The sequence below is a fragment of the Sus scrofa genome, chromosome 6 (genome assembly GCF_054392235.1).
Source record: "Sus scrofa isolate SSC_HxYL_T2T_F1_AM1 chromosome 6, Sscrofa_HxYL_maternal_Yorkshire_Landrace_v2.0, whole genome shotgun sequence".
In the NCBI taxonomy this organism is placed as follows: Eukaryota; Metazoa; Chordata; class Mammalia; order Artiodactyla; family Suidae; genus Sus; species Sus scrofa.
Window position 1 is genome coordinate 2,284,849 of NC_139388.1, and position 27,497 is coordinate 2,312,345.

At 59.4% G+C, this 27,497-nt stretch overlaps 2 protein-coding genes across 16 annotated transcripts in view; both read right to left on the reverse strand.

Annotated features, from left to right (window-relative positions):
• The window catches only part of BANP (BTG3 associated nuclear protein), a 74,370-nt gene extending 48,420 nt beyond the window's left edge, over nucleotides 1–25,950 (reverse strand). For 5 of the 15 annotated variants that reach the window (XR_014804916.1, XR_014804915.1, XM_084958392.1 and 2 more), the window contains exons 1-2: nucleotides 25,534–25,589; nucleotides 2,872–3,006 (exon numbers count right to left, since the gene is read on the reverse strand). Coding sequence is in view for 13 of the 15 variants with exons in the window: in XM_084958392.1 (XP_084814518.1) it covers nucleotides 2,872–2,941 (70 nt within the window). In the remaining 2 variants the exon portion in view is untranslated. 15 annotated transcript variants of the gene reach the window in all.
• Nucleotides 19,483–25,763, reverse strand: LOC146402143 (uncharacterized). Its single transcript, XM_084959126.1, has 4 exons — nucleotides 25,615–25,763; nucleotides 21,754–25,541; nucleotides 20,184–21,639; nucleotides 19,483–19,795 (listed from the first exon to the last, which is right to left on the reverse strand). Exons 1-2 carry the CDS (start codon nucleotides 25,761–25,763, stop codon nucleotides 24,884–24,886), a joined length of 807 nt encoding a protein of 268 aa, XP_084815252.1. The 3' UTR covers nucleotides 19,483–19,795; nucleotides 20,184–21,639; nucleotides 21,754–24,883.
• Nucleotides 25,951–27,497: the final 1,547 nt, after the last annotated feature.

Sequence of the window (27,497 nt, forward strand, 5' to 3'; positions counted from 1 at the left end):
CGATTCGGCCGCCCCTTCTGATGGAAGCCGGTCACTAAGGACCATTTCTTCCTGACCGGGAAGTAAAACCGGCCAGGCGGCCACCTCTTTCCCAAATCAGGCCGCTCTCCGAGCAGCACGCTCCTCCTGGCCATCACACTGGCCCAAAGCTCAGCCGGCCCCGCTGCAGGGAAGCTGCTCCCCCGAGCAGCACTGTCCACGGAGAAGCCACGGCCCAGGCCTGGGTCCCAGCACGCAGTCCCGGGCGCCACTGCTTCCCACGTGTGGCTGCACTGCAGAGGCGCAAGGCAGACCCACGGTGCTAACGTGAACGTTTCGGGGTCCCAGGCGGGAGCAGCAGGCCCCTCTGCACTGCTTTCTATGATTCTGCAGGCATAACTTTTTTTTTTTTTTGGCTATACCTGCAGCAGGCCAAAGTTCCCAGGACAAGGCTCAAACCTGCCCCCCAGCAGGGACCCAAACCCCAGCAGGGACAACGCCAGAAACCAACCTGCTAGAGCACCAGGCAACTCCCTACACGGATTACTTTTAAGATGAGGCAGAACTGACTGCTCACTCTAAGGCCGTTGCAGTGATCTGGACGACAGGCCTCATGCACAGACGGGGAGCATCCAGCACGCGCTGAGCACGCGCGGAAGCACCAGCACCTAAGCATCCCGTGTTTTGATTTTTAGGGCCACACCCCTGGCATGTGGAAGTTCCCTGGGTAGAGACTGAATCAGAGCTGCAGTTGAGACCCACACCAGACCCAGGGCAACCCCAGATCCGAGCCACATCTGCGACCTACACTGCAGCTTGGAGCAGCGCCAGATCCTTAACCCACAGAGCAAGGCCAGGGATGGAACTCACATCCTCGTGGACCCTGTGTCAGGTTCTCGACCCAACGAGCCGGGATGGAAACTCCCAGAATTCCGGTTTTAAATGGAATTCAGAAGAAAGGAAGGATGGACACGCCAACAATTTTAAAGCCGTTCAGTCGCTAGGGTTATGGAGAATTTGTGTTTCTTCTACTCGCTTGACTGTTTTCACGCTTTACCAAGTTCACATTTAGAGATGAGGAAAAAACGATCGTAAACCCACACTGGACACAAACGCAGGAACGGAGTGTGGGCCCTGCTGGTGTGGGGAGCGCTCTAGGCCAGAGGCCGCAGGCCTCCCGTCTACCAAGGCCTCGGGAGCGCCCTGCACACAGTAGGTTTTTGTTAAGCAGCCGTAAGTGGCAGCTCCCAGCTATTTAAGGAGCAAAGCTAGGACCAAACTAGGGTCAGACGCGATTTCTCTAATCCTTCTGTAGACTGTAACCTACAGGGAGAGCTGATCTGGGAAGGAAACGGTCAGAGTTTCCCAGCTCTAAAACGTCGCTTGGGGGAGTTCCAACTAGTATCCGTGAGGACACAGGTTCAACCCCTGGCCTTGCTCAGTGTGTTAAGGATCCCGTGTTGCTGCGGCTGTAGCAGCTGTAGCTCTGATTCGACCCCTCGCCTGGGAACTTCCATATGCCGAGGGTACAGCCCTAAAAAAGCTTAGAAGCTATGTGACTGGAACACTTTTCTTTTATGACACCCGTGTATTTTCTAAGGAAACTGTCATCCAGCCACCAAAATCAGAGCACCCGGGACCAGGGGACAGCTCTTTTCCCAAGCAACCCAGAAGCAAAACACGGAGAAAACCCAGCTGGAGGACAGCCCATCTGAAAGGGCGCCTTGCCTCCCTGGGACCCCGGGTTCAAGGCCAAGTCATGCGTGCTACTCACCCTCCAGCCCAGGACGCATTCCCAAAGGCCACCTTTCCCTTACCGTGGCGACAAGCTCACACAGGACAGACCCCATCACACTTGCCTATGTGACTCCTGAAAATCCTTTTTGGTGGGGAAGCAAGTCAGCATTTTAGTTCTGCTGTTCCAGAAAGAAAAGCAGGCACAATGCTCTGTGATGGCTCTGTGTGCGCTGTTACTTCAGACTTAACGGAAACGTAAAACTTCACAGCAAAAAAAAACAAAAGGAGAGGGGACACTAAGACATCCTCTCGTAAAAGAAAAGTGCTGTTCCCGCCACAGCGCAGCGGAAACAAAGCCGAGGAGGAGCCATGAGGTTGCAGGTTCGAGCCCTGGCCTCGCTCAGTGGGTTAAGGATCGAGCACTGCTGGGGTGGAGGCCGGCGGCTGCAGCTCTGACTGAACCCCTAGCCTGGGAACCTCCATGTGCCACGGGTGTGGCCCTAAAAGACCAACAGACCAAAAAAAAGAAAAGAAAAGTGCTCACAAAAGTGTCACAGAGACAAATTTCTTGAAGTTTCCAGCTTCCTTATGAAGCACCTTCTTAAAACAAATCCGCAGGTCGGGTCCAAAGCAGAAGTGTGCCTGGACGTCGCCAAGAGAACCCGGCCTCAGCGCAAGCGCGGGCCAAGTCAGCTCCCGCTCCCCGAAGAGCGGCCCGGGGCGCTGCGGGGACGCCCGGCAGCGTCTGCTGCGAACCCTCCACGCGCCGCAGTTCTGCCCCTGGGAACTCACTCCACACAAACATTTGCCAGGACACACACACCCTCGCCACACGGTGCGCAGAGAGGAAGGCCAGCACAGAGACGTGGGGCGCAGCCGGGGATGGAGGCCTGGCAGGCGTCTGCCCGGAGCGGCTGCGCACAGCAGGGGGCCATGCTCACCCTCGACGCGGAGGCCCCCCGAGGGCACAGGTCCCAGGGGGGCAGGAGGGGCACCGAGAGGGCGCCGAGGGCCCGGCGGGATGGGCCTGGAGGCAGACGGCGCGTGCACGCGCCTACGGAGCACACATCGCTCTGCCTCGCGCTTCGCTTAAGGGGAAGGAAACTTCCGGAAGCGCTTTGGGACCCTGGCTGCCTCCCGCCCACGGCTGTGTACCTGGGTGGTCGGGACTCAGCTCCTCCACGGTGATCTGCACCACGTCCGCCAGGTCCTGTTCCGACATCATCCAGAGCGACCAGAGTGGCCGGGCGACGGCAGGAACCAAGCTCACCAGGGATGGGGTTGCTGTCCCTGAAAACCAAAGCAAAGGCAGATCAATGACCATGACCTTGAAATGACGCAAGAGGACACCAGGTGCCTGGGGACATTTTAATACAGGGCGCTCCTTGCCCCAAGCCCCCGCGAGGGGAGTGCGTCCTCTCAGAACGGAGAAACGGCCCCCAAACACGGCTCGCCAGGCCAGCCCCCACCCCAGCAGCCCGCTCCCACACCCCCTCCAAAGCCAGCGTCCCAGGACGGCAGGACTGCGTCACCCCCAGCAGCCCCTCACTGCCCAGGGAACACGTGCCGGCCCTCGCCTGCCCCGCCAGCTCTCGGCTCCCGCTACACACACCACACCCCGAGTTTCACCCAGACGGACCCTTCGGCCAAGGCCATCCCCTCGCCCTGCGTCCGCTGCCCGCACCGCTCTCCCCTGGACAGACTGAGGGTGCACCAGCCGCCGCCCCAGACCAGATGGTGCCGCGTCCTTCCGGCTCCTGGAGCCTCTGACCAGGCCAATCACGCCTTCTTTTCCAAAACAGAAATGAGGCCACAGGGCTCCAAAGACAATCTCCACACGGTTCCTGAAAAGAGGGTCCCTGGAGATCAGGGTCGAGACCACCAGCCACCGAGTGTCATCAGCCTGCACTTGACACGTCCGTCACCAAGGAACAGACACGTCCCAAAGAAGCCACGGGCTTATCTTTCTCCGCCCAGACTGCAGGCTCCCGACAGGGACCCTGGGCCGGTGCTGCAGCCAGAGGTGCTCCCTGCGCCCCTCCCGCGGGCACCCCTCCCCGAGACACCCGCCCCCCCAGGGCAGCCGCCCCAATACCCCCAGAGTGTCCAGTTTCTGCAGGTCTCCACTGACAGCCCCTCTGAACGGGTACACTCCAACGGGCCCGCAGTTGAACGCACAGGGTCCACACACGTCCTCAAGGCCCACGCCTCCCTCGTCCTGCTGAAATGCTAGGGCTCCAATGGTCGCGGCCCAGAAGATCCAAGGGGCAGCCCCCCGCAGCGGGATGGGCCAAGCTCCTGCCTGAAATCCCCCTCACGGCGCCAACGCGGCCTTGGGGACCACCGTTAAGTGGCCAGGGTCGTTACTCCCGTTTATACCCTCGCGTGGACGGAGGGGGCACGAAAGCAGCACCGTCCCCGCAGACCAGACGCAGGTGACAGGGGACCACAAAGCGCTGCCGCCAAGCCCTTCCAAAGTCCAACTCGGGAAGGACAGCAGCGACAGAGGGTGAGAGGATTCATCTCCAGGGTGTCCCCCTAAAAACACATGAGGCAACGGGACAGCAGAGCAGGTCAAGGTCTGCAGCCGAGAGACGGGCGCGCCTAAGACCCCACAGCACCAGCAAAAGGGCAACCCGCTCGGGGTCCCCGTGGGAGAGGCACAGGGGACGCAGGGGGCAGGAGAAGAGCGGCTGAGCCCCCGAGGTGACGCCACTTGAGGGCAGACGAGCACGAGGGCGGCTGCAGGACACCCACAGGCCACGAACGCTCAAGATGAGGCGTCCAGCGTGTCCTCCTGGGCCAGAGACACGGGCGAGAAATGACCAAACAGAGCAAAGTGCAGAGACAGGGCCCGCCAGAGTCTGACGAACGGGGGCAGAGAAACGGCCCGGAGAGCTGGGCACGCAGCGAGAGCAGGTTTGACGGCTTCCTCCGACGGAAGGCAGCGCTCTGGAACAGGAGATTAGGAGAACCCCCTAAATCAAGCCCCCTTCCAAACACGCAGGAAAATTCATTTCACCGAAGACAAACAACAGAAAATACGGAGGTCACATCTCGTGCAAAGATAATGTACTTTACAAGCAAACAGCAACAAAAAAGCAGCAGCATCGCAGAAAGTGCGGGCACGCTGGCCAGACACGTCCCTACGCGACGAACACAACCCTGACGGTTCCCAGCAAACTAACATGCACGGGCAGAGCACAGAAGACACCCACGGCCATAACCTGCACTGGGAAACCCAGAGAGGAGGGGACGGAGCTCGGAAAAGACGAGAAATAAAGGAAAAATCACCCGAAAGCAACAAACGCCTCCAGATAAAACAAAAGGAAGACAGGAGGAAAAATGTAAGAAGAAGGAAGAAATGAAAGAAAAATTTCAACAAGTAGCACAGTGACCGGCCAAAAGGATCCGACACGCGTTTAACCCAAAGAAAACCAAAGCAACGACACGGACTCCTCAGGAAATCTCAGAAAACGCTTCAGAAACGGGGGCGAACACGTGAAACTACTTATGAAAAGGACACACCACAAGCCCAGGGTGGAGCAGGCACAACAACCAATACAAGACACGTTCTAATAAAAACAGTAGTTAAAAAGAAACAGCACCTTAGCCATCTAGACAAAGGTACCAGGGGCCTTACCACGCTGGGGGCAGCGGAGCAGGCTCCCGAGCTCCAGCGCAGGCCTAGCACGCAGCAGACCCGCCCGGACACCTGCAAGGACACCTGCCAAGAAAGCCATGGGCGCCTCTGAATCCAGACCAAAGGAGTTAAGTACAAGAGCACAGACCTGTCCCAACCCACGGGGCTCGGCCACAGCGCTCCCCAAGCCCTTCCCAGGAACACTGTTGGAAGCAAGATCCAGAAAGCCAGAGCCGACCACACGCACATGCATCTGCACGGAGAACAGACCGAGGGGGAAGCTCAGGCTGCAAGGGCTGCGGGCTCTGACAGCGGAGACACGACTTCCCTGCTTTAGAGGGGGAGGAAAACTGGGGGAACAACCGTGAAACAACATTTAACAGTCTTGGGGAATCACACTGAGCGCTGGTGTCTGAACACGGACGGACAGGCTACTGCAATTCTGTCCTTCCTGGTGCCCTTGACAAGCAGCTCCAGAGTCAGGGTCACCTTGGGGCCGCGCACCTGGACTGGGGCGTGTATGCGAATTGGAGGCATGAACTCGAGTGTGCCCACCAAAAAGGTGCAGAAACAGCGCGGGATCCAGAGGCGGCACGGGCCCCGACACCCGGACTGGGGCGCTGAAACCCCAGCGCGCCCCCAAAGACATCAGGGCTTCATGGAGAAAGGGCTGCCTCCACCCCTGAGACAAGGAGGGTGCAGGGCGACCGTGGTCCTGCGAAGCCTCTAAAACGTCTAAAAAAAAAAAAAAGACAAAAAAAAAAAAAGCAAACAAACTCCTTTGATCTTTGTGTGTGTGTGTGTGTGTTTTATTTTTTTAGGGCCACACCTGCAGCATATGGAGGTTCCCAGGCTAGGGGTCTCATCAGTGCTGTAGCCACCGGCCTACACCACAACCACAGCAACACAGGATCCGAGCCACATCTGTGACCTACATCACAGCTCATGGCAACGCCAGGTCCTTAGCCCCCTTAGCGAGACCGGGGATCGAACCCGCAACCTCGTGGTTCCTAGTCGGGTTGGTTTCTACTGCGCTACGATGGGAACTCCTGTGTGCATTTTTTTTATCCTGTGCATCATCACCTCTTCAAAAAATAAAAACTCCTTTTAAAAACAGTCAGGCAATAAATATTTAGGCATAAACCATGGGGGAATTCTCGATTCCAACCTCCCCGGCATGCAGCGCAACTCTCTCAGTCCAGGCGCCTGCTTGGCCTCAGCCGAGCCCCAGGACTCGGAGGCAAGCAGGACTCGCCAGGCCTGCAAGGGCCACGCCAAGCCTGCGTCTTCTGAAAGGGACCTCCGGGCAGATTAACTGTGGTCAGCTTGAGGACCAAGACCACTCATGCCATAAACGCCTTCTTTTTTCCAAACTAAGAACCAAAGCAAACCTGCTGTTTTTATTCTTTCTGCACGCTCAGCACGTGGAAATTCCCAGGCCAGGGACCGAACCCACGTCACAGCTGCCGCACCACTGGATCCTTAGCCCGCTGCGCCCCAGGGCAACTCCCAGAGCGGGGGTTATCAAAGGGTACACTGGACTCCTTGACGAGGCGCTGACCCTCAGAGAACGCCAACCGGCCAGTCTTTGGACGGGGGAGCTTCAGATGTTTTATGGTCACACACTGTTTTCAGAATCCAAGTTTTAAAAGCTGCAGATGCCTTTCCAGGAAAAAAGCACAGAGAGAGCCAATCTGCCCAGCTTCACAGACCGCTGGCGGCCCAGCCGGGACCTGCTCTCCCCGAGGCTCACAGGGAGCGCCCGAGGCCGCCGGCACGCGGCCAGAGGACGGCCGGCCTCTCGGCAGCTGGTGCGCACGTGGCCACGTGACCTGCTCCGGCCGGGGGGCTGCAGGGCAGCTGCGACGCCCCCGCCTCCTCCTCCTGCTCCGCGCCCGCCTGCCGCCGCCGGCCGCCAGAAGAGGGCGTGGGAGCCGGGGCCTGGCGGCTCCAGAGCGCCACACGGTGCTGCGTGGACAGCCCGCCTCGGCCTTCCGACCCGAGGAAAATCCCCAGCCACCTGCTTCGGGCGAGGTACTCTGGGATCCGCGGCGCGCAGCCAGGCCCAGCCTCCGAGATCCGCCCTGAGGCCCCCTCACCACGGCCCCGGGTCCACGGGTCCCAGGTTGGACCCCCGCCCCTCACGTGGGCAGTGGAAAGTTCTCAGGTGCCCAAGCCAAGCTCTCCCTGGGTTCTAAGAGCTCCGCGAGTGGCTGGAGAAGGTCCTCCAAGCGCACCATGAAATCCCAACTCCTACCCTCTTCCAAGTGAGGACACCCCACGTTCTCCAAGCTGTTTACTCAATGTGCTTCTGCTGCCAGGACAGAGTCATTTAAAATTCTGCTAACTGTGAGGGTTTGAACAGAAAAAACTGGGGCAATGAGCCCAAGAAAACTGGAACAGAACGATGCCTGCGGTTGCCACTTTGGCAAATGAAATTTGCCATTTCTCAGAAGTCCTGGAGGTGGTCCAGTCTTCGTATCACAAAGCAGCTGGACCGCGATGGGCGCCCACACCGTCTCTCAGGGCAACGGCCACAGGCTTGGGAAGGGAGCGCCTGGCAGGCGGCACCTGGAGGAAGCACCCACGGACCAAACTCAACCACCCAAGTGCTCCGTCCTGGGGATCTGGGCGGGTGCGCCAGCAAACGACAGCACCGCCAGACAGAGCCGGCGCCCGCTCTCGCGGACGGAGAGGCCTCCAGAGTGTAACACCCACAGAAAGGAGGAAAGAGGAAAGCCGCGGGGACGTGCAGCTACTCGTCCCTGTGCGCGTACGCGGACCGCCACGCACGGAGCCAAGGAGACCCACGGGGAGGGCACGGATGACACAAAGCAACCCTCGTCCTTTATCCTCCTGGACTGCTGCGTCTTCCGTAAACACGTACTGTTTCTTCATCACCTGTGAAACTGTTTCTAAAGCAAAGACGAAGCACAGAGACGAGGCCAACCATGCACCCAGACAGAGATGAGGGAGCCGTCCTCCAGCCCGCCTCGCACCCACGCCCGCTCCCCCGCCTGCAAGGCGGTGCATCCACAGCCAGGACCACAGGTGCAGGTGTGCCAGGCCCTGCCCTGGGATGGCTCGTGCTCCTGGACCATGGGTCAGACTCTCTTCTCCGCTCTAAATTCCAGTTCCTTCTGCCCCTGGCTGGGGGCACCATGCGTCCTCTGCTCCATTGGTTCCCGGGAGCTCAGCCTCCCCTCCCGTGGCTGCTGGCCTTGCTCTCCCCCAGCCCTCCTCTCAGCCCCCCATGCCAGCCCCGGGCCTCGCCAGTGGCCCCCTGGCGGCCACCACCACCCACCCCTCCACCTGCGCCCTCTGCCTGAGACGTGCCTACAATGCTGCCCGCTTCCTGTCCTCACAGTCCCTCTAGAACCAGCCAATGTGCCCTTAAGCCACCTACCCACCAAACTGCCCCGTGCAGGTATCTCATGCCGGAGCCCTGCCCGCTGCAGCACCGGCCCAGGGCTCACTCTGGCCTCCCACCCCCAGCCCAACTCCCCAGAGGTCCTAGCCCTCAGCCCGACACAGAGCGCAGCCGGGCGCCAGACCTCTTTCACTTGCCCTGAAACACCCTCTACCTGTCAGGCGCCACCTCTTCCGGGAGCTCCAGAGCCACTCGACGAACGGCCTGGGGCTGCCTCCCGGGGGCTGTCTAGTCTCGAGGGAACGTGCCCAAACCAAAGGTGTCCCTCTGCACACCGACCCGCACCTATGACCACTCAGGCGTCCCGCCCGGAGCTGCAGGCCCTGCTGGCCTCCGCCACCCGCCCTGCCGGCACGGCCTCCTCTCTTCTCACGCTGGCCTCATCCTCGCACACCCGGATCCGCACCAGCCCCTCCTGGGCTCCCCCCCCCCGGGCCCCCAGGTTTTGGGGCGGTGGTAGAGCCCATCAAAGTGCCCAGCCAAAATGCCGGCACCAGCCTGCCTGTCCCTGCACCCCCCGGGTCCCCGCTGGGCTCCCCACTGCCAGCTCAGCTCTCACTCCCGATGACCCTTGGCCTCTGCTCCAGCGGCTCCTCACAGCCGCCGACCCACAGCCACGGCTCCCTGGCCCCCTCGCCTGCTCTATTGCAAAGCTCTCAGACCCAACCCGGCACAGGCACTGAACACCCAGCGTGTTGAGCACGTGTCTCCCCTTCTGGGAGACAGGCTCCCTGGGGCAGCAATGCCCGGGGCCTGGCACACCACGCGCAGCCGTACAGGATCTGGTGCAGGAGCCCACAGAGGGTCCCCCCGACAGAACCACGGCGGGCAGCACATCTGCTTACGAAGCCTAAGCCCAGGTCTGCAGAGTCCTCGGTGGCCACCGCCTGATTTCCGTCAGGGCTACCGCACAGCTCAGTCACGGACCCGCGCAGCCTGTGCCTGTGAACTTCATGTGTGACACGCGCCAGGCTGAACGTGACGATGCGAGCTGCTCCCGGGGCGTCAGCCACGGACTCGAGTAGCTGTTCAGCGGCAGAAACACAGAATGCACGTTTATTTTTAATTGTGCTTAATTTAAAAATATTCCAGACACCCGAAAAATAAAAGCACAAGGCCGTTAAAGCAGGAAAAAGAAGAGCTACTGAAGTTGAGCACACAGCCGGGCTCCCCAGCAAAGGCGGTAAAGGGCAACGTCCACCAGCACCCACTGGGAGAAGAGGCGGCCAGAGACAAGAGCCCAGCAAAGCCCCGTGTCCACAGGGAGGTCTTCTCGGCCGCCACCGGAGGACCTCAGGGGCGTCTCAACGCACGGGCTTTTTCTCAGGAGGTTTTCAGGGCAGACCCTCTGCAGAGATGTTCCACCGACGGGCCCTGCAATGAGATGCCCGCGCCGAGGCTGGTGGAAGAGAGCGGGGCGCAGCTGCTGCGTCACCTCCCGGGCCCGGGCCCCCTCTGCCCCGCTGGCCGCACTTCCCTGCCGTCGGATCTGCGCAGAGTGGCGAGCGAGGAGCTGCGGCCACACGCGTGACTTCAGGGAGAAAGCGGGGCGTCCCCTGCACAGCGTGGGCACGAGCTGTCCCTTCGCGAGGTGAGCCAAGTGCTCAGGGGTGGGGGGCTGGCATGTACACAGGCCAGAGCCCCCCAAAGGCTAGTCTTGGGGTGCAAGCACACAGAAGGCCGTCAGAACCACGTCACCCAGGCCTCACAGCGGCCCCTGCGCCCAGCCCCTGCCCAGCCCCCAGCCCCAGGGCACTGACCAGGAGACTCTGCGCCGTCTGGATCAGGAAGGCCAAGGCCACCCGCCACAAGAGCCAGAGCAGTCATGCTCACCCACAGGAGCGGCTTGAAGGCGCCCAGGTCAAGAGCCCATCCGCTGGGGACACGGCCCCTCCAGGAAAAGAGATTCGTTCGGATAGAAATGTTGTAATAAAGTAATCAGAAGCCAGTAAGCAAAGAAATGGATTTTATTTACATTGAGACACGTGAGAAAGACTTGGCTCACGGATTCCACGCGCCCCCCATCAGGGCGGGGTTGGAGGGGTCCGCAGAGGAGGAGCTGGAAAGAAAGCAGGAGGGGACAGGACAGGCCACGCACCCCAGAGACCAGGACAGCGGGGGTTCTGCCCTACGACAGCCCCGAGAGACGCTGGAGTCTGAATCAGGAGAAGGTCAAACACGCCGCAGGCGACGCGTCCTCCCTCCCGGTCCCGCGTCTGATTCCCTGGCTTTCTCGGGCGCGCTTTCCAACACACAGAAAGCTCGTCAAAGGTAAAAGCAGCAGCGCCACCAGGGAAGCGGCTGCGGCGACAGGAGCCACCGCGCGGCCGGCCCGTTCAGGCGCACGGGTCTCGGGACCCCTTCACCACGGGACAGCTTGCGAGCCTGTGCTCGAGTGTCTGTCAATACTACCATCTCTGAAATTAAAGCAGAAAGAGCAGGAAGACTTTATTCACTGAGAAATTACAAACATCAATACATTACATAGCAACATATAGTTTTTTTTGTTTTTTTGTTTTTTTTTGCTTTTAATGGCCGCGCCCACGGCATATGGAGGTTCCCAGGCTCGAGGTCCGATCGGAGCTGTAGCCGCCGGCCTACTCCACGGCCACAGCAATGCAGGATCTAAGCCGCCTCTGTGACCTACACCACAGCTCATGGCAACGCCGGATCCTTCACCCACGGAGCAAGGCCAGGGATCGAACCTGCAACCTCATGGTTCCTAGTCGGATTCGTTAGCCACTGCGCCACGGCGGGAACTCCTGTCTTTGCACGTTAAATGGATCTTTAGCCCGGGGTCCGATGTGGTCACTTGGAAAACACTGGTTCAGGGAGTTGGGCTGACCTTCCACGTGTTGTTCCCGACAGTATCTAAAGCATCTCATTGGTTAACCCAGCACTGACCTCATCAGAAAAGCCTTGGACTATTAGGAGACAGCCAGGCTGACAGTGGCAGACACAGGCTTTCTGAAGTTCAAGTTTCGCCCCTGGCAAAACCGTCAGCTTCTCTCCTCGCACTGAAGGCTGACTCTGTCCACTGAGTAACGTACCCGTCGCGGCCAAGGACTCCACGACAGTGATCCACGGAAATGCGGCCACTTCAGCCAGCAGCTCCAGTAACTGCAGAAGGTCCGTCTCCAGGCAGCCTTCCAGCTCCAAACGCAGAGCTGCTTCCCACACACTTCCTGTCTGGTTTTCTTGGCTGTTGCTTCTCAGGGCCGCACACGGAGGTTCCCAGGTTAGAGGTCAAATCGGAGCTACAGCCACGCCAGATCAGAGCCGCGTCTGAGCCCTACAGCCCAGCTCACGGCAAGGCCAGATCCGTGACCCGCTGAGCGAAGCCAGGGATCGAACCCACATTCTCATGGTTACCGGTTGGGTTCATTTCCGCCGCACCACAACAGGCACCCCGACACGCTGGGGGCTTGCCACGGAGTATTAAAGAGGCGCTCGGGTCTGCGCGTTCACAAAATGAATGCCTCTCACTGCTTCATCGAGGCCATTCTCAGCGAGAATGGCTTTTCTTCACTGCACAGCAGCCGAGTCCAGTGGCACACCTGCAGCTCGGGAACCTGAGGCAAATGTCACCGTGCAAAAAAGGCGGACGACCTCACCTCACCACAACCACCGGGAAACCAGCTCGGACCGCGAGTCCCCCGGGGCGGTCTCAGGGACAGTCCTGAGGCTCCGTGGACCCCGCTGTGACAGCCACTGCTCTCAGGAATGCTATCTCTAAAAAGGAAGCCCAAGAGCCACGCGGGTATGGGAGTGAATCTCAGGTAATGTCTGCTATAAAACAGAAACCACAAAGGCAATTAAAGCAACTTTTATTTGCTCTACCAACTGGCCCCGCTCAATGCGAACGCACTGCAAAGGCCTGCGTGTGTCTTGCAACAGAAGTTTCTATACACATAACGCCCGCATTTTAATTCTTCCCTGGCAGCTACTAAACTGTGTCCGCTATGAAGCATTCACTCCGGTGACACCAAGTCCCACGTTGCCACTGAGGCAGGGCTGTGATAACGTAGGGCCAGCTTCTCAGCGGCGACAGACCTGGGTGGTCTCAGAGACTCACCAGACATGTGCCGAGGGGGTGCAGCCAGCCTGGCCCCCACATCTCCCTCGCGAATGCCCTGGGTAGACAGGTGGCGTGTAGGGTCTCCCCGGGGCCGCCGCTTCGCCAGGGCGGGTGCCTGGCCCGGAGGATCAAGGCAGGATGCCCAGAGCCAGCGGCGAGCTGAGGGAGTCGGAGCAGGAGCAGAGGGGCCCGGGCTGCCGGCCCACTGGCCACGGAGGCTGGGGAGACCTGCCTCCACCGTGCGGTCCTGGGGCGCAGGTACAGACACAAAAGACCTCCAGGGGCAACTTGAACACAGCCGGTCCCTTCAGCGACACCGAGGTCACGGGCTCCAGCGTCGAGGGGTGAAGTGAGGACGTCTCTCTGCAACTTCCTTCCAGATGCAGAAAAACCACGGGTCACCCCTCTGCGCACCCCGATGAGGGTGCACACCTGGGCCGGCTCTCCAGACGCAGCCAGCAGGTCGGGATCCCGGACTCAGGGAACACGCTCCTGCGCGGCGTCGAGGGCGAGCGCCCTCCTGGCAGGCGCCACCCTGGCCGCGGACGACGGGCGGGCGGAAAAACAGCCCCACCATCTCTGCTACGTGTCTGCAAAAAGGTATTCCAGACTAACCGTTCAGAAACTACTACCACCTCTCCTCCACCAGACTGCCCACCAGAGGCCATCACACCCTCCCAAGCCAAACCGTCTTCTGGAACCTTCACCCTCGGCCACCCACCAACACTGCCTTCCCACGCCCTTCAGGACCCCAAACAAAATGCTGGTTTCCAAACTCACTGCCAGACCAGGCTCTGCTCAGGGACCAGACAAGAGCCCTGGGAACGATTCCAGCCAGCCTCCCCCTCAGGCCACCCTGAGTCCTCCTACCCCAGGGCACCCCTGCCCCCAGCTGGGCTGGGCCTCTCCGGCCACGGGGCGGTGACCGAGCCACACGTCTTGCGGGGTGTGGGCAGGCACACGCCCAGTTACAGGGAGGGACACCCCTGCCCCCAAATCGCCATCTGCCAACTCGACCCCTCCTAGTGGTTCCCCAGGTCCAGTATTTCCAACCACTCTCTGGCCATTTGATGATAAAATCTGCTCTGACACTTGAAGAGCTGAGCCCTGGTCTGTCCCCACTGACAAGCTCCCCAAGAGCATCACTCGAGGAGACCCCACTGACCCCCCCACCCTCCGAGAAAGAACCCCACAACCCTTCTTTAAATCCCCCTGCCGTTGCCCCCAGGAGCCAACTACCCTCAGGCCTGAGGCCGCCTCCCCTTCCCTCCCACTGTACCCGGCCTGCCAAGCACGCCTCTCATGAGTGCCTGCCTCTGGTCCCTAATCTGTCCCCTTGTCCCTCCCAAAACCACACACGGGGAGGCAGGAAGCCAAGCCCCTCCCATCCGGCCTGCAGATGAGTTCCGGCTGACCCTTCTGCGAGGGCGCAGCTGGTCACCCCACGGCAATGGAGGAGCGCGTGGCAGGCCCTTACAGCAGGGCTGAGAGTCCTGCCCAACTGTAAAAACCCTGGCTCTGTGCACGGGGTCACCACCGCCACGAGACCCCTGCTGGGCACAGGGGCGCCTCCCGGAGAATCCTGGTGGAGTGAGTGGAGGCTCACACCCCTGTAGGCGTGGAAACTCTTGAACCGGGCCGCCAGGCGCCAGCCTGATGGCTCTTTCCATCCTCCAGCTACAGCAGGGACAGGAGAGATGCTGGTGCCTTTTTTTTCTTTTTGGCCACACCCCTGGCGCACACACGTTCCTGGGCCAGGGATCAAACCCACAGCAAGGCAGGGACCTGAGCCACTGCAGTGACACCACCAGATCCCCAACCCACTGAGCCACCAGGGAACGCCCAAGAGATCTAGGTTCTCATCAATTTCTTATTTTTTTTTTTTTTGTCTTTTGTCTTTTTGTCTTTTGTTGTTGTTGTTGTTGTTGCTATTTCTTGGGCCGCTCCCGCGGCATATGGAGGTTCCCAGGCTAGGGGTCCAATCGGAGCTGTAGCCACCGGCCTACGCCAGAGCCACAGCAACGCGGGATCCGAGCCGCGTCTGCAACCTACACCACAGCTCACGGCAACGCCGGATCGTTAACCTACTGAGCAAGGGCAGGGACCGAACCCGCAACCTCATGGTTCCTAGTCGGATTCGTTAACCACTGCGACACGACGGGAACTCCCAATTTCTTATTTTAAAAAAATTTACAAAGTCTAGCAAAACATGAAACGTTTCGAGACCACAGGCCATGTCCTTCCTCCCCTTTCCCTCCCTCCCTGGTGCCTGTAATTTTTACAGTTAAAATGGAAAATATTCAGAGATGTAAAAACACATTAGATGACGGAGGTCAATTTTTTGACTCTACAGAAGAAAGTCATGTTTCAAAGAGACATTACACATCACACTCGGATACTGAATTTCAAGGTAAAACTTAAAATTTTTAAAGACATTTTCCCACTGACACATGTTCATATTAGTTTTGGCCCTAAGATTTTAAGAATGCAAACTCAAGTCTGAAACTGTCTGAAAGCATCTAGTAGAATTTCAAATTCTCAGGGAAAGTACCACTGAGTAATCAATGATCTGCCAAAACCAGAACACCGCATGGTAAGAGAATCCACCACAATTCCCATCAGAAAGTGCAGGAGCTAAGTCACTTCCCCGGAGAGAACAAGCAGCGGTCCTAACCCCCGTGACCGAGGAGGGCGGTGCGGGCCGGGCGTGCGGGGCTCACACCGGCCAGTCCCTCAGAGGGATCGGGCGCCCAAGGGTGCCTGTGCTCTGAACACGGTACTTTACGACCAAGGCGAAGCGTGTCCTGAGCAGGCCGTGCTATGTACGTCACCTCTAAGCTCCTGCCCAGGTCTCCAATTCTAAGATGCGGCGACACAAAATTCTGCTGACGTGCACACTGCTGTCAACTAGGTCTGCACAGAGAAGCTGACTGGCATGAGGCGCAGGGCCTGGCGGGAAGGTGGATCACAGCAACAGTGAGGGGAGGAGCTCCCGCGCCCTGGATCCTGACGCCTCTAACAAGCGTCATCACGCTGGATCTCCACAACCTGCGCCGTAGCTGCGGCCCCGTTACAGACCATCCCTGGCCACTTCCTGCAGCTCGATGGCGCATCATGAATGCCTAAGGGGCTACGAGACCCGGGAGCAGGGAGGTGGGCGTGGGGGACAGAGCCCGTTCCCACGGGAACTCACGCTGTGTCCGGTCAACTAATCCCACCGTTCCCATCACCTCGTGGTCCCTTTCTGAACCCTGGAGAGCGGGGGGACTGGATCCCTCCAGAAACGGAAATCCCTGGATCACCCCCCCCCACCGCGTCCCACAAACTGGTCAGCAGCCTGGGGTCAGGGACGCCCGTGTCCTCATCTTCTCCCACCTCGAAATTTCACAGAAACCACCCGCACAACTAGCACGTGCCAAGATGGTAAGAAATTCTGCACTCCTAGCCGGGCAACGCGCAGACGGAAGATGACGGACTCCGCCCGTGGGCGGTTGTTACTCCTGACAGGCAACAAGGACGGGTGGCCGCCGCAGTTTCTGACCCGCACAACGGAGGCAGGCCCAGGGAACCGAGGAAGCTCATCTAGCAGAGGAAATGGGTACGGAGCAGGGAGCCGCCGAGGTCTGCCTCTGATGCCGGCCGACCCAGGCACACAGCCCACGTCACCACCATCTCAGGGACAAGCTCACCGTCCAGATGTACTGGGCATGGCGTCTTGGCATCACTTCACCCAAGAGCTGATTTCCAATGTCCTCAAAACTCAGGCATGGAACACAACACCCCAAAGGTTAGCAATGGCACTGGGGGCCTCAGCACCACAGGGTCAGATCCAAGGCTGATGAGAAGGGCACCTCGTCAAAATGTCCCCATAAAGCCACGTATCTATAAAAGATACCTCCACTTTTAAAAGCCACGGTAATGGTCAAATGCCACGTAAATTTCCTTGTGGTGCAGCGGGTTAGGATCTGGCGCTGCCACAGCTGTGACACAGGTAGAAACTGTGGCGGGGGACCCAGCCCTGGCTTGGAAATGTCCACGTCCCTCAGGGGCAGCCAAATTAAAAAAAAAAAAAAAAAAAAGTCAAATGCCTTAATCAAACCAGAACGCCTTCCTATTACTGCTCAAGAATCCCAGGAATCCCGTCTGAAGTGGGACGGGAGGTGGGAATTACGGGCTGCAGAGGGCCCAGCCCTGTGGGAGGCCCAGCGTTGAGAACGGTGCGCCGAGGGCTGGGCTCTGCCAATGCTCAGATCGATGCCCCAGGCCAGCCTGGGAGGCAGGGCAGCTGCCAAAACTCTGGAGTGTGTGCCCGAGACCAAAGAGCCTCCTCCCTCCTCACCCCAGACCAGGCTGGAGGACCCGTGTCCTGAATGCCGAGCCGCCTGTCAACAGGTGCTGCCGTGCGGCGTGTGGAGCTCTGAGAAAGACCAAAGTGAGGAACCAGTGTGCCAAGGAAGTCACCCGCACAGGCAAAAACCTGGACAGTGACGGCAACGCCGGGGCCAGGGCCCGTGTGCCACACTCTTAAGGTTATTTCTGAATGAAGCTTTTTTAAACTTCAAGAAAATCTGCTACCCCCCCCCCCAAATCTCACTACAGAAACATGACTTACACACCCACTTATCCGCCTTGCAGAATTTTCTTTGCACCTTAGCCCAATACCAACCTTCCAGGTGGACAAATTCCGTCACCCCAAGTATTTAGGCTACAGTTGACCCTTGAACAACACAGGTTCGAACTGCACAGGTCCAGTTACAGGCAGAATTTCTTGTTTTTGTTTTCCGGTTTTGAGTGTCACACCCTCGACGTGCATAAGCTCCCCGGCTGGGCGCTGAATCGGACCTGCAGCTGCCGGCCTGCACCACAGCCACAGCAAGGCGGAATCCACGCCTCGTCTGCGACCCGCACCACAGCTCACAGCAATGCCAGATCCTCAACCCACTGGGCAAGGCCAGGGATCGAACCCACATCCTCTTGGACACCAGTCAGATTGTTTCCACGGAGCCACAGGGGAGCTCCCCAGAATTTTTTTCAGTAGTAAACCCTCAGGCCCCACACGACCCACGCTTGGTTGGACTGACGATGTGGACCTGTGTTCACGGGACCTCGGGTACGCAAGGCGGACCCTGAGCCACGCTCAGACACCCCACCACGTGGAGGGGTGGTGCCCCAACCCCCACCGTTAAAGGGTCAAGTGTACTTTGATAGGTAAATGGGTCCAGCACGGAACAGCGGCAGCCCCTAGAAAACAACCCTTACCCAGCCCGACAGGATGTCGGGTTCCTTAGGTAATTCAACCTCTCGTAAATGGAGGCACTGACACCCTGTAAAGCCACCCTTGGTTCTGACCCAGTTCTGACCCATTACAATCGCACTGCAGCCACGCGGGCAGCCAGCGATGGAGGGACCTTAAAACCAGCCCGGCGCTCCGCCGCTTAGCGTCATTCCTCCCGCAAACAGAAGGAAACGGGGATTCAGGGCTTTCTGTCACTACTGGATCTGCAGACGTGAGTCTGCTGAACTTGTAGTTTGCACAGCGTATGGGAATGAGGCCAAGGGCAGACACTCGTAGGGAAAACATACCCAGAGGTCATAAAGGAGTCCCTTTTTCTTTTGCTAAAAAAGGACATTATTGGGAGAATTAGTAAAATCTGAATTACATGGGTTTTTTTCCTTTTTAGGGCCGCCCCCACGGCACATGGAGGTTCCCAGGCTGGGGGTTGACTCAGGCCTACGCCTCGGCCACAGCAATGCAGGATCCTCAACCCACTGAGCGAGGCCAGGGATCAAACCTGCATCCTCGTGGATGCTAGTCAGGTTCGTTAACCGCTGAGCCACGACGGGAACTCCAGGATTAGGTCTGTTGCTTAGATAACACGGCTGCATCAGCGATAAACTCATGACTCCAAAGCCTGCACTGTAGTTAAATAAGAAAGTGCCCTTGTCTGTAGGGAAAAGCCACTCAGACACTTAAGGATAAAGGGACATCATATTCTTTAACTGTTAGTGGGAAAAAAAAGGAAAGAAATTGGACACCCACCCAGCTGGAGACAAGGGACAAAGCAACCACGACCCACGAGCAGCCGCGAACCGAGGTGAGCTCTGCACCGTGACTCTGACTCCCGCACCCGCTCCCCACGGAGAGCTGCCGAGGCGCGGCTTCCCAGGAGCAGAGGCTGGACGGAGGCCTCCTTATCGGAAGCTGGTGCTGACGCCCACACCTCTGCAAGGCTGCCTCTGACCTTCTTTCCAGGTGGATTCTCCCCCAAGTACACCCTCCACGTCACCCCGAACTCAAGGCAGCGGAGAGGAGCAGGGCTGCTGGTGGCGGCCTCGCGGCGGCTCCCTGCACAAGCACTTTTAGCAGAGCCACCGACTGTGGTCTAAGGGACTGGTCCAGCCAGCGGTGAGTTTCTGTAGATCAGTTTTCCTGGAAAACGGCCTCGCCCCCTCCAGCTCCCACCCTCCAAGAGCCGAGCCGAGGGGTCCCGCCAAACCACAGCCAAAACTGCTCACTCATCTGACCCTTAGAGAAGTCTATCGTCCCGTGCCCGAGCCAAGCGCTGCGCGACTCCCGTAGCGTCTTAGACTCTTGAAACTGCTGGAGACCGAGACTGGGGAAGAAAGAAACGAGAACTTTTATTGAAGAGCAGTGACCACCGCCTCCTGAGAGCTGCTCCAGCCTGGGCTGGCTCTGCCGGCTCCACCGCCGCCGACGAGAAGCAATGATCTGATTCAGATCACAGTGGATCCACACAAGTCCGAGGAGGCCACGCAGCCCGCCTGAGCGCTTGACTGATCCCAGGAGAACTCACGAGGCAAGTCGAACTGAATGCTCTGTGAATGGCTACGCGCGGAGGGGACCCCATCTCAGTGCACCCCTGCAGCTTCTTCTCCGTAACGCTGTATGACTGCATCGTCTATAAACCTGAAGTAGGCAAGCTTGATTATACAAACTTAAATCATGCAACAAATATTAAACCCCTCACTTTACAAAAAATACGAAATGAGTTGCATCTCGCAAATCTTAAAAATCCATAACGTGTTTAATTTCAAGACTAGAAGGCCAGTTCACTGCACACCGCGACCGCCCTGACAACTCTGGCTGGTAAGCGGCCCCAGCCTTCCGTCAGGTCCATCGGACGAGGCGGCGGCAGTGAATCACTCGGCATCTTCAGGGGAGCTCCCAGCTCAAGGCAGCCCTTTCTCCTGAGGCCCGGCCCTGGCTCCTGCCCCCGGGAGTTCACAGAGCGATGCGTGGCAGCAGACAGGTCCCGTCCCGCCCCCCATGGGCCAAGGCGACTGCAGGGCTGCACCTGGTGGCCACAGCAGGAACGGCTGCCCACGTCGGGCCCGGCTCCGGCCCCGCGCCACCCTCGAGGGACGCGTGATTGGCATCGACAAGGAAAGCCAGCTTCCTCCAAGCTGATGTGCAAAGGTTTAGCTCTGCCTCAAGTTATTTGATGACTTTCCACCTTGACGAAAAAGGAAAAATCGCTAGAGACAGAAGCAGCACTCTTTGCAGCACGGAAGGTAAATCTTTATTCCAGAACTGTCGGCGCAGCGGTACAGGGCTGCGCTTTCCCGACTCGGCTCCGCCCGCCCCGCCCGCCAGCCAGGCTCCCACCCCGCCGGGGCCCTTAGCTACGCACCGGCGCTGCCCACGCCAACGCAGGCCCAGCCTGGACGAGGAAATGGCAGCAGCTTCCAGACCCTCCAGCCACCCATGCACCTCGGCAGCGATGGAACGAAATCCGTCCCCACCCCTTCGCCTGCTCCGGCCTTTCCTGAGAGGTTCCCCTTCAGCCCTCGCCAACTGTCAGCCACCTGACCGCAGGGGGACTGTCCAGGGCAGCGCTCCTGCGCCGCCACCCCCGCCCCAGAGTGAGGGCTCTCACAGGGAGAAAGCGAATCTTACCCGGCCCCCCGCCCGCCCCGGAGGCAGACGGTCCAAAGCACTTAAGTTGCACAACTCTCCACTCTGGGGACACAGGAGCGCACCGAGAATTTAACTCAAGAGGACTTAACTTCACAATGCTGTCGGGACACACTCTGCAAGGGGCTTCAGAAGGTCACGTCTCCATCGCATTTTAACTCAAGGACACCCACGGGCTCCGAGCAGTGGGCGCTCTGAGGGTGACACGCGAGCTCGGCTTCCTCTCACTTACCCTGGAGCAACACGGTGAGAACGCGGCACTGCTCCCCGCCCTCCCCTCCCAGGAAGCGGGCTGGGCACACCTCCCGAGGGGCACGGGCAGAGCCAAAGGCAAGGCAGAGCCCACGAAACCGGGGGCTGGAGCTCACATTTTCGCAGCCTACACGAGACCAAGGCAGAAACCCAAAGGTCACGCGTTCTGAGGCCTACTCTGGAAGGCAGGGGTGGTGGCCAGGATTCTACCCTGCAGTGAGGACCCAGGACACAAGGGCCCCCTTTTAAGAGCCAACTGCAACCATGTGACCCCCCCAACCCTCAGGGGCCTCAGAACTCCTCCTGGTACCCCATCCGGCCCAACACGTCAGAGGGTCACAGCGCCTCCAGTGAGCAAGGCACCGTCGGCTTCCACGACCGTCGAGTGAGCCAAGTCAGAGGCCCCGGTAATCTCTGTCTCTCACGAAGGGGGCTCTTCGCTGCTCCTCTGAGACAGTCTCCGTGAGAGCCTGCACACGCTCCCCCCCAGAAGGCTCGTCTTCAACACGAGAATCGGCTCATCTTTCCCCAGACTTGTGAACTTCAAGGGCACTTCCGAGTCACTCTGGCGTGGTCACGTCTAACTGCACAGGGGAATTCGGCAGAGCAGAGACGCTAAGTGAACACCGAGGCCAGCGCCTAACAGGTGTCACCAGCAAGCCACCTAGACCCTGTGCCGGGGGCACCCGTGTACCCACCCACCATCAAGACTCCTGGTTCTCCCATCTCCTCGGCGACCGACTCGCACAGGAAGCATTTCTCCAGGCACGTGCGTGCGCCACACGCGGCCATCGTGTAAGAAGCACGTTCTGAATCCTTCCGCCCTTCGACGCCCGGGGCACTTGGGAGGCGCACTGGTCAAGACACCTCAGCTCGGGTTTTCTCACGAGACTCTGGGCCCACGGCTCTGAATCCAGGCAGGTCAGGGCACGTGCCATCACCATGTCTTGTTACTTCTCCTTTTTTTTTTTGGTCTTTTTGTCTTTTCTAGGGCCACACCCACGGCACATGGAGGTTCCCAGGCCAGGGGTCTGTCTCACCAGAGCCACAGCTGCCGGCCTGCACCAGAGCCACGCGGGATCCTCAGCGCACTGAGCAAGGCCAGGGACGGAACCCTCAAGCTCTCGGTTCCTAGTCCGATTCGTTAACCACGGAGCCACGACGGGAACGCACCAAGGCTTTTTACTGATGACATGAGCTGCAATCTGCCGGGCTTTTCCACTCTCGAGGTACTGGGTTTTTCCTTTGACTTCCCAACACCGCGAAGACATACCTCGGGGCTACATGAACACCAGAGACCGGAGGACCCCTAAGGAGACGTGAAAACTCAACGCAGGACACGACCGCGGATGACAGCCACCCCGCCACAGGAGACTGGGGAGGTCGCGCGAGGCCTGTGATGAGCGTCCCGTGGGGATGTTGTTTTCGGACCTCGTGAGGGTCTCTGACGGTGGGCGACGTCTGCGCCAAGTGGGTGAAGGGAGGCCACCCAACTGCTCTTCGCAACTTTGCCGAAAGTCTAAAGTTGCTTCCAACTGTAACGTTTACAGAGCTGGGGGTTCAGATTCCAGACATCCGGACGGGGCCTGAAAGCCTGCATGTCGCTCCCGTGCCCCTGGCCCGTGGACCACGTCACCCGCAAGGCCCTGGCAGCGCGGTGGCGGAGGCACTTCGCCATGCACAACGGTCAGACGACAGCCGACCACACCGCGCCAGGAGCACACGCTCACCCAGACAGAGGCAGGCCTTCCACTCGTTAGAGAGAAGCCCACTGAAAAAAGAGTCCAAAATCACCACGCTGCCACACCGCCAGCTGTGGCTGCCCTCCCCGCCCCCCGCCGAGCCTGGCACCCCTCCAAGGCCGTGGGGCCAGAACCTGCAGGAGGAACGCACACCAGCCGCCCGCACTGCAATGCGGAGGTGGCCTGGGGGCCGTGATCCAGCCACCCAACCCACTGCCCGTGGGACCCAGCACCAAGGCGGCCGAGCAGAGGTGAGCTCTGCGTATGTGAGGCAGACCAAGAGCATTAAGCGAAGGCAGAGGCGAAAGCAACTCGAGCACACGGGAGTGGGCACCACAAAGGAACGCGAGGACCCCAGACCCAGGACCCCCGGCGGAGGTCGGGGCCCTGCACGGAGGAGCGGTTCACGGCCCGGCTCTTCCCGAGGCCGAGAGGGAAAAGCTCTGCCTCCGGGCATTCGAGGTCCCAACTCAACAAAAAGTTCCCAAGCACCCGTTTCACAAATCAGCCCCACAGGCTTCTCTGCCAGCTTCCTCTCACCCTTGACAGCAACATCTACCAACAGCTGAAAAGCACTTGCCACACACAGCAAGACTCCAATCTTTCAAAAAAGAAAATGAGTGACACCAGAGGAAATCAGGGCACAAAAGAACCGAGAAAATCCTCATTAGTATCCTCAGTCGAGAAGACAACGCCTTCACAAAACACCCCACCATGAAAAGAGTCAGAGAACAACGGGCCCTTGGAAACTGCAGTTGTGATTGCGAATTAAAGGCTTTGAAATAGGACTGGAAGATAAACCGGAGCCCTCTCCCAGAAACAGGAACACGGGAAGAAGATAAAGAGAGGGCGGTGGGAGGAGTAATCCAAGATGCCACCATCAAACACACAGGAGTAAACGCAGAGCAGAAGAGCTTCCCAAGTGACACGCCAGTTTCAAATCCCAGCTGAAGGACAAATCCCGGAGTTGAAGAGCATTCAGAGGGGGAGGCCACAGGTTCTCAGCACTCCAGAAATGCCTTGACGCCAAAGAGGAGCCTCCCGACGGGTTCGATCCCTGGCCTGGGTCCGTGGGTTAAGGATCCAGCACTGCCGGGAGCTATGGCGCAGGTCGCAGAGGCGGCTCGGATCCCACGTTGCTGTGGCTGAGGTGTAGACCGGCAGCTGTAGCTCCGACGTGACCCCTAGCCTGGGAACCTCCATATGCGACGGGTGCCTCCCGCCCCCCCAAAAAGTGTTACCCAAACGGAAGAAGGCTGCTTGGCAGGAGGATCAGGGCTAGGGTTAGCTCACGGAAATGAAGACAGCCAGGAAGAACACAGGAGTCCCGAGCAAACTCCGACGAGAGAGAGACAGACAGACAGACAGACTCAGAGAGAGAGAGAGGCCGGAGAACACCAGGAGGACCCTGTGCTGGTCTAAGGGGGAGCCAGCCCGGCCCAAGAGGACCGGGGGCTGGGAAGGGGGAGACTGGAGGACCCCACAGCGCCGCTGAGAATTTAAAGCCCTGTAGAGTCGAGGGGAAGAGAAGATGCGAGGGAAAAGAAAAGCCATTAGGAGCGCTAGAAAACACAAACAGCTCACAGGGTGGTATCGGCCGACTTATGGTCCGATCCAAACGAGTTTCCTGAACACGGTGCACTCTGGGCAGAGGAGAGATGGGATCTGACATAAAACGCCAAGTCATTCTATGTGACAAAAAGGCAGCAAGTCAAGAACGTATAAACTGGTAACCTCGGCTTATTGTTTACACCACGGAGCTAAGTCTCCAGCAGCGGCACAGAACGACGGCCCGGGAACTGCTGCTTCTCGGCCGAGGTTTCCCAGGGACGCTTTCCCCGTGGACGTTCCCTTATCAAAGCACTAAATGTACGTGCGGTTCAGGAGCGTGGGGTTGAGACACGTCCCCCCGGCCTGCGTGTCCTGGCGGGCCCCTTGACCTGCGTGGGTCTCCGTCAGCCCCTCTCACCTGCCCGGCTCGCCGAAAGGCTGGCCGTCCCCGCCACCGCACAGGACCCGCGAGTGACAGCCGTCCCTAGAAATGAGAGCCCACGGGGACAGAGCCCCGCGTGCCAAGAACACGCACTTATTTTAACTGCGAGACCAAAGGAACCGGAGCGGAGCACGCGGGGGGCAGGGCGCGGGCACTGCGGCGGCGGCGGCCCCCGGGCGGCACCGCGGGCACCTCGGGCCCCTCACGCGGCCGGACCACCCGCCCGCCCCCCAGGCTCCTGCCCCCGCACTTCCGGCTACGGGCCCGGCCCCGGGAAGGCCCGGCTGCCCCGCAGCCGCTCTCCCGCAGCCCGCGCCGGAGCGGCCTCCCCGCCGCCCGGCCCACCCGCGGGGCCGCCCGGCGAAGGCGAGGTCGCGTCCCGGAGGAGAGGCGGCGCGCCCCCGCCCGGCCCGCGGCCCGGACACCGCGGGACGAGGTCCCGGAAGGGAGGCCCGCGCCGCGCCGGCTCCAGCTCCGGCTCCGGGACAGGCCCGCGGGGGCGGCGGGAGCCCGGCCGGGCCGGGGCGCGGCGGGCCGGCGGCCGGCAGGGCTGAGGCGGGGGCGCCCAGGGCGGCGGGCCGTTGGGGCCGGGCCCCCGCGTCCGGGGGCGGGGGCGGCGGCGGCGCGGGCGCGGCGGCCGGAGGAGGGCGCAGGGAGGAGGGAGGAGGGGAGATCTCGCTCTCGCTCTCGCCCCGCGGGAAGGGGGAGGTGGAGACGCGACCGGCTGCGGGAGCTGCAATTACCGTGTGGGCTGCGGAATTCTCGTGGTGTTTGTCGGGGAGATGCGATAATGGCGTCCGTCCTCGCGAGAGAAGCCGCCGCACTGCGCAGGCGCCGCGAGTCCCTCCCCACGGCCCTCCACCCCGCGCCGTCTGCGCAGGCTCCCCGGGCGGGCGCGCCGGGTGCAGGGGCGGGGCCTGCCGTGCGAGGCCTTCCGCGCGCGCTTTCGCCGGCGCCGACGACCGCCGGGCATGCGCACGCGTCCCGCTCCCCCGCCGCAGTTCGGGCCCCCGGGCTGCTTACTTCACTGTCGTGCGCTCGGGCTCCCGGATAATCCCGGAGAAATCACGTCGGTAGGCTGTTCGAAGAATTTGCATTTTCTTTGAGGCGGAATGACTAGGAATTAGCCACCCCTAAGACTACATGTCCCGGAGGGCTTTGCGCGAGCCTTGAGCAGTGCATTCTGGGATTCGTGGTCCCTGCATCTGCGCCAAGCCTGCCGGTATTTGTGGTCTCGCCCGCGCTCGGGTCCCTCGTCCCTCGCCGCAAGCGGAATGCTGGGACTTGTAGTTCAGATGCCTGGCCCGCTGCCCCAGGCGTGTCCAGGAATCGCTCCCACCGCCGCTGTGGCGGCGTTCCTCCGAGTAACGGGGTATGCTTAGGCGTCCTCAGGGTCTCCACAGGCTCGAGTGCACGCGCGTGGAAAAGTGCGTATTAATTATACGTGATATAGGGGTTCCTGTTGTGGCTCAGCAGTAACGACCAGGACTAGTATCCATAAGGATGAGGTTCGATCCCTGGCCTCACTCAGTGGATTCAGGATCTGACGTGGCTGTGGCTGTGGCTGTGGTGTAGACCAGCAGCTGCAACTTTGATTCCATCCCTAGCCTGGGAACTTAGGTATGCTGTAGGTGTGGCCCTGAAAAAAAAAAATTATACATGATAATATGTATTCTGTGTAATTGGTAAATAAATATGTGCATATGTAATATGTAGACTGTTGCGTATTAATGTAATCATAGTTATATGTGAACATAAACATAGGACATATGAATATCTATATGTTTATTTTGCATAAAAGCACAATTGTGGGTACCCATAGGGAAAAAATCCCCAAACTATAGGTAATTCCCAAAAATAGTATTCCTGCTTAATGGTATTGTTTTTCTTGTGTGCTTGTATTACCGCTGCTTTTCTTTCTTTCTTTTTTTTTTTTTTTTTTTGTCCTTTTGCCTCTTTTTCTAGGGCCGCTCCCGGGGCACATGGAGGTTCCCAGGCTAGGGGTCTAATCGGAGCTGTAGCCGCAGGCCTACGCCAGACCCACAGCAACGCAGGATCAGAGCCGCGTCTGCGACCTACGCCACAGCTCACGGCAACGCCGGATCATCAACCCCCTGAGCAAGGCCAGGGATCGAAGCCACAACCTCATGGTTCCTAGCTAGATTCGCTAACCCCTGCGCCACGACGGGAACTCTGACCGCTGCTTTTCATTTCTCTTCTTTATGCTTGCCTCTGAGTTGTTTAAAACGAGCTAGAATTCTTTTGATCCTCCAAACACTACAAACGATGGAGAAACGCTTTAGCGTGGATTTTCTGGTGCTGCTCTCCTTTTTCTTTTTTTTTTCTTTTTGGCTTTTTAGGGCTGCACCCGGGGCATATGGAACCTCCCAGGCTGTGAGTCTAATCGGAGCTGTAGCTGGCCGCAGGATCAGCCACAGGAACACGGGATCTGAGCCGAGTCTGCGACCGTGTTACACCACAGCCCACGGCAATGTCAGATCCTTAACTCACTGAGCGGGGCCAGGGATCAAACCCTCAACTTGATGGTTCCTAGTCGGATTCATTTCCGCCGCGCCATGACGGGAACTCCCTCCTGATGCTTCTCTTTTGCCGATAATAAAGCTCAGCTCGGTCAGTAACTGGCTGTGCGCCCCTGGGCAAACTTGTTGAGTTAAGGGCTCCTCCAGAATTAGCCCTTGGGGGCTCT

Coding starts and splice junctions, on each gene's coding strand:
- LOC146402143 (XM_084959126.1), bottom strand. CDS start 25,763: ATGCCCGGCGGTCGTCGGCGCCGGCGAAAGCGCGCGCGGAAGGCCTCG. Junction 25,542..25,614: donor GGACTCGCGGCGCCTGCGCA/GTGCGGCGGCTT, acceptor AGAATTCCGCAG/CCCACACGGTAATTGCAGCT.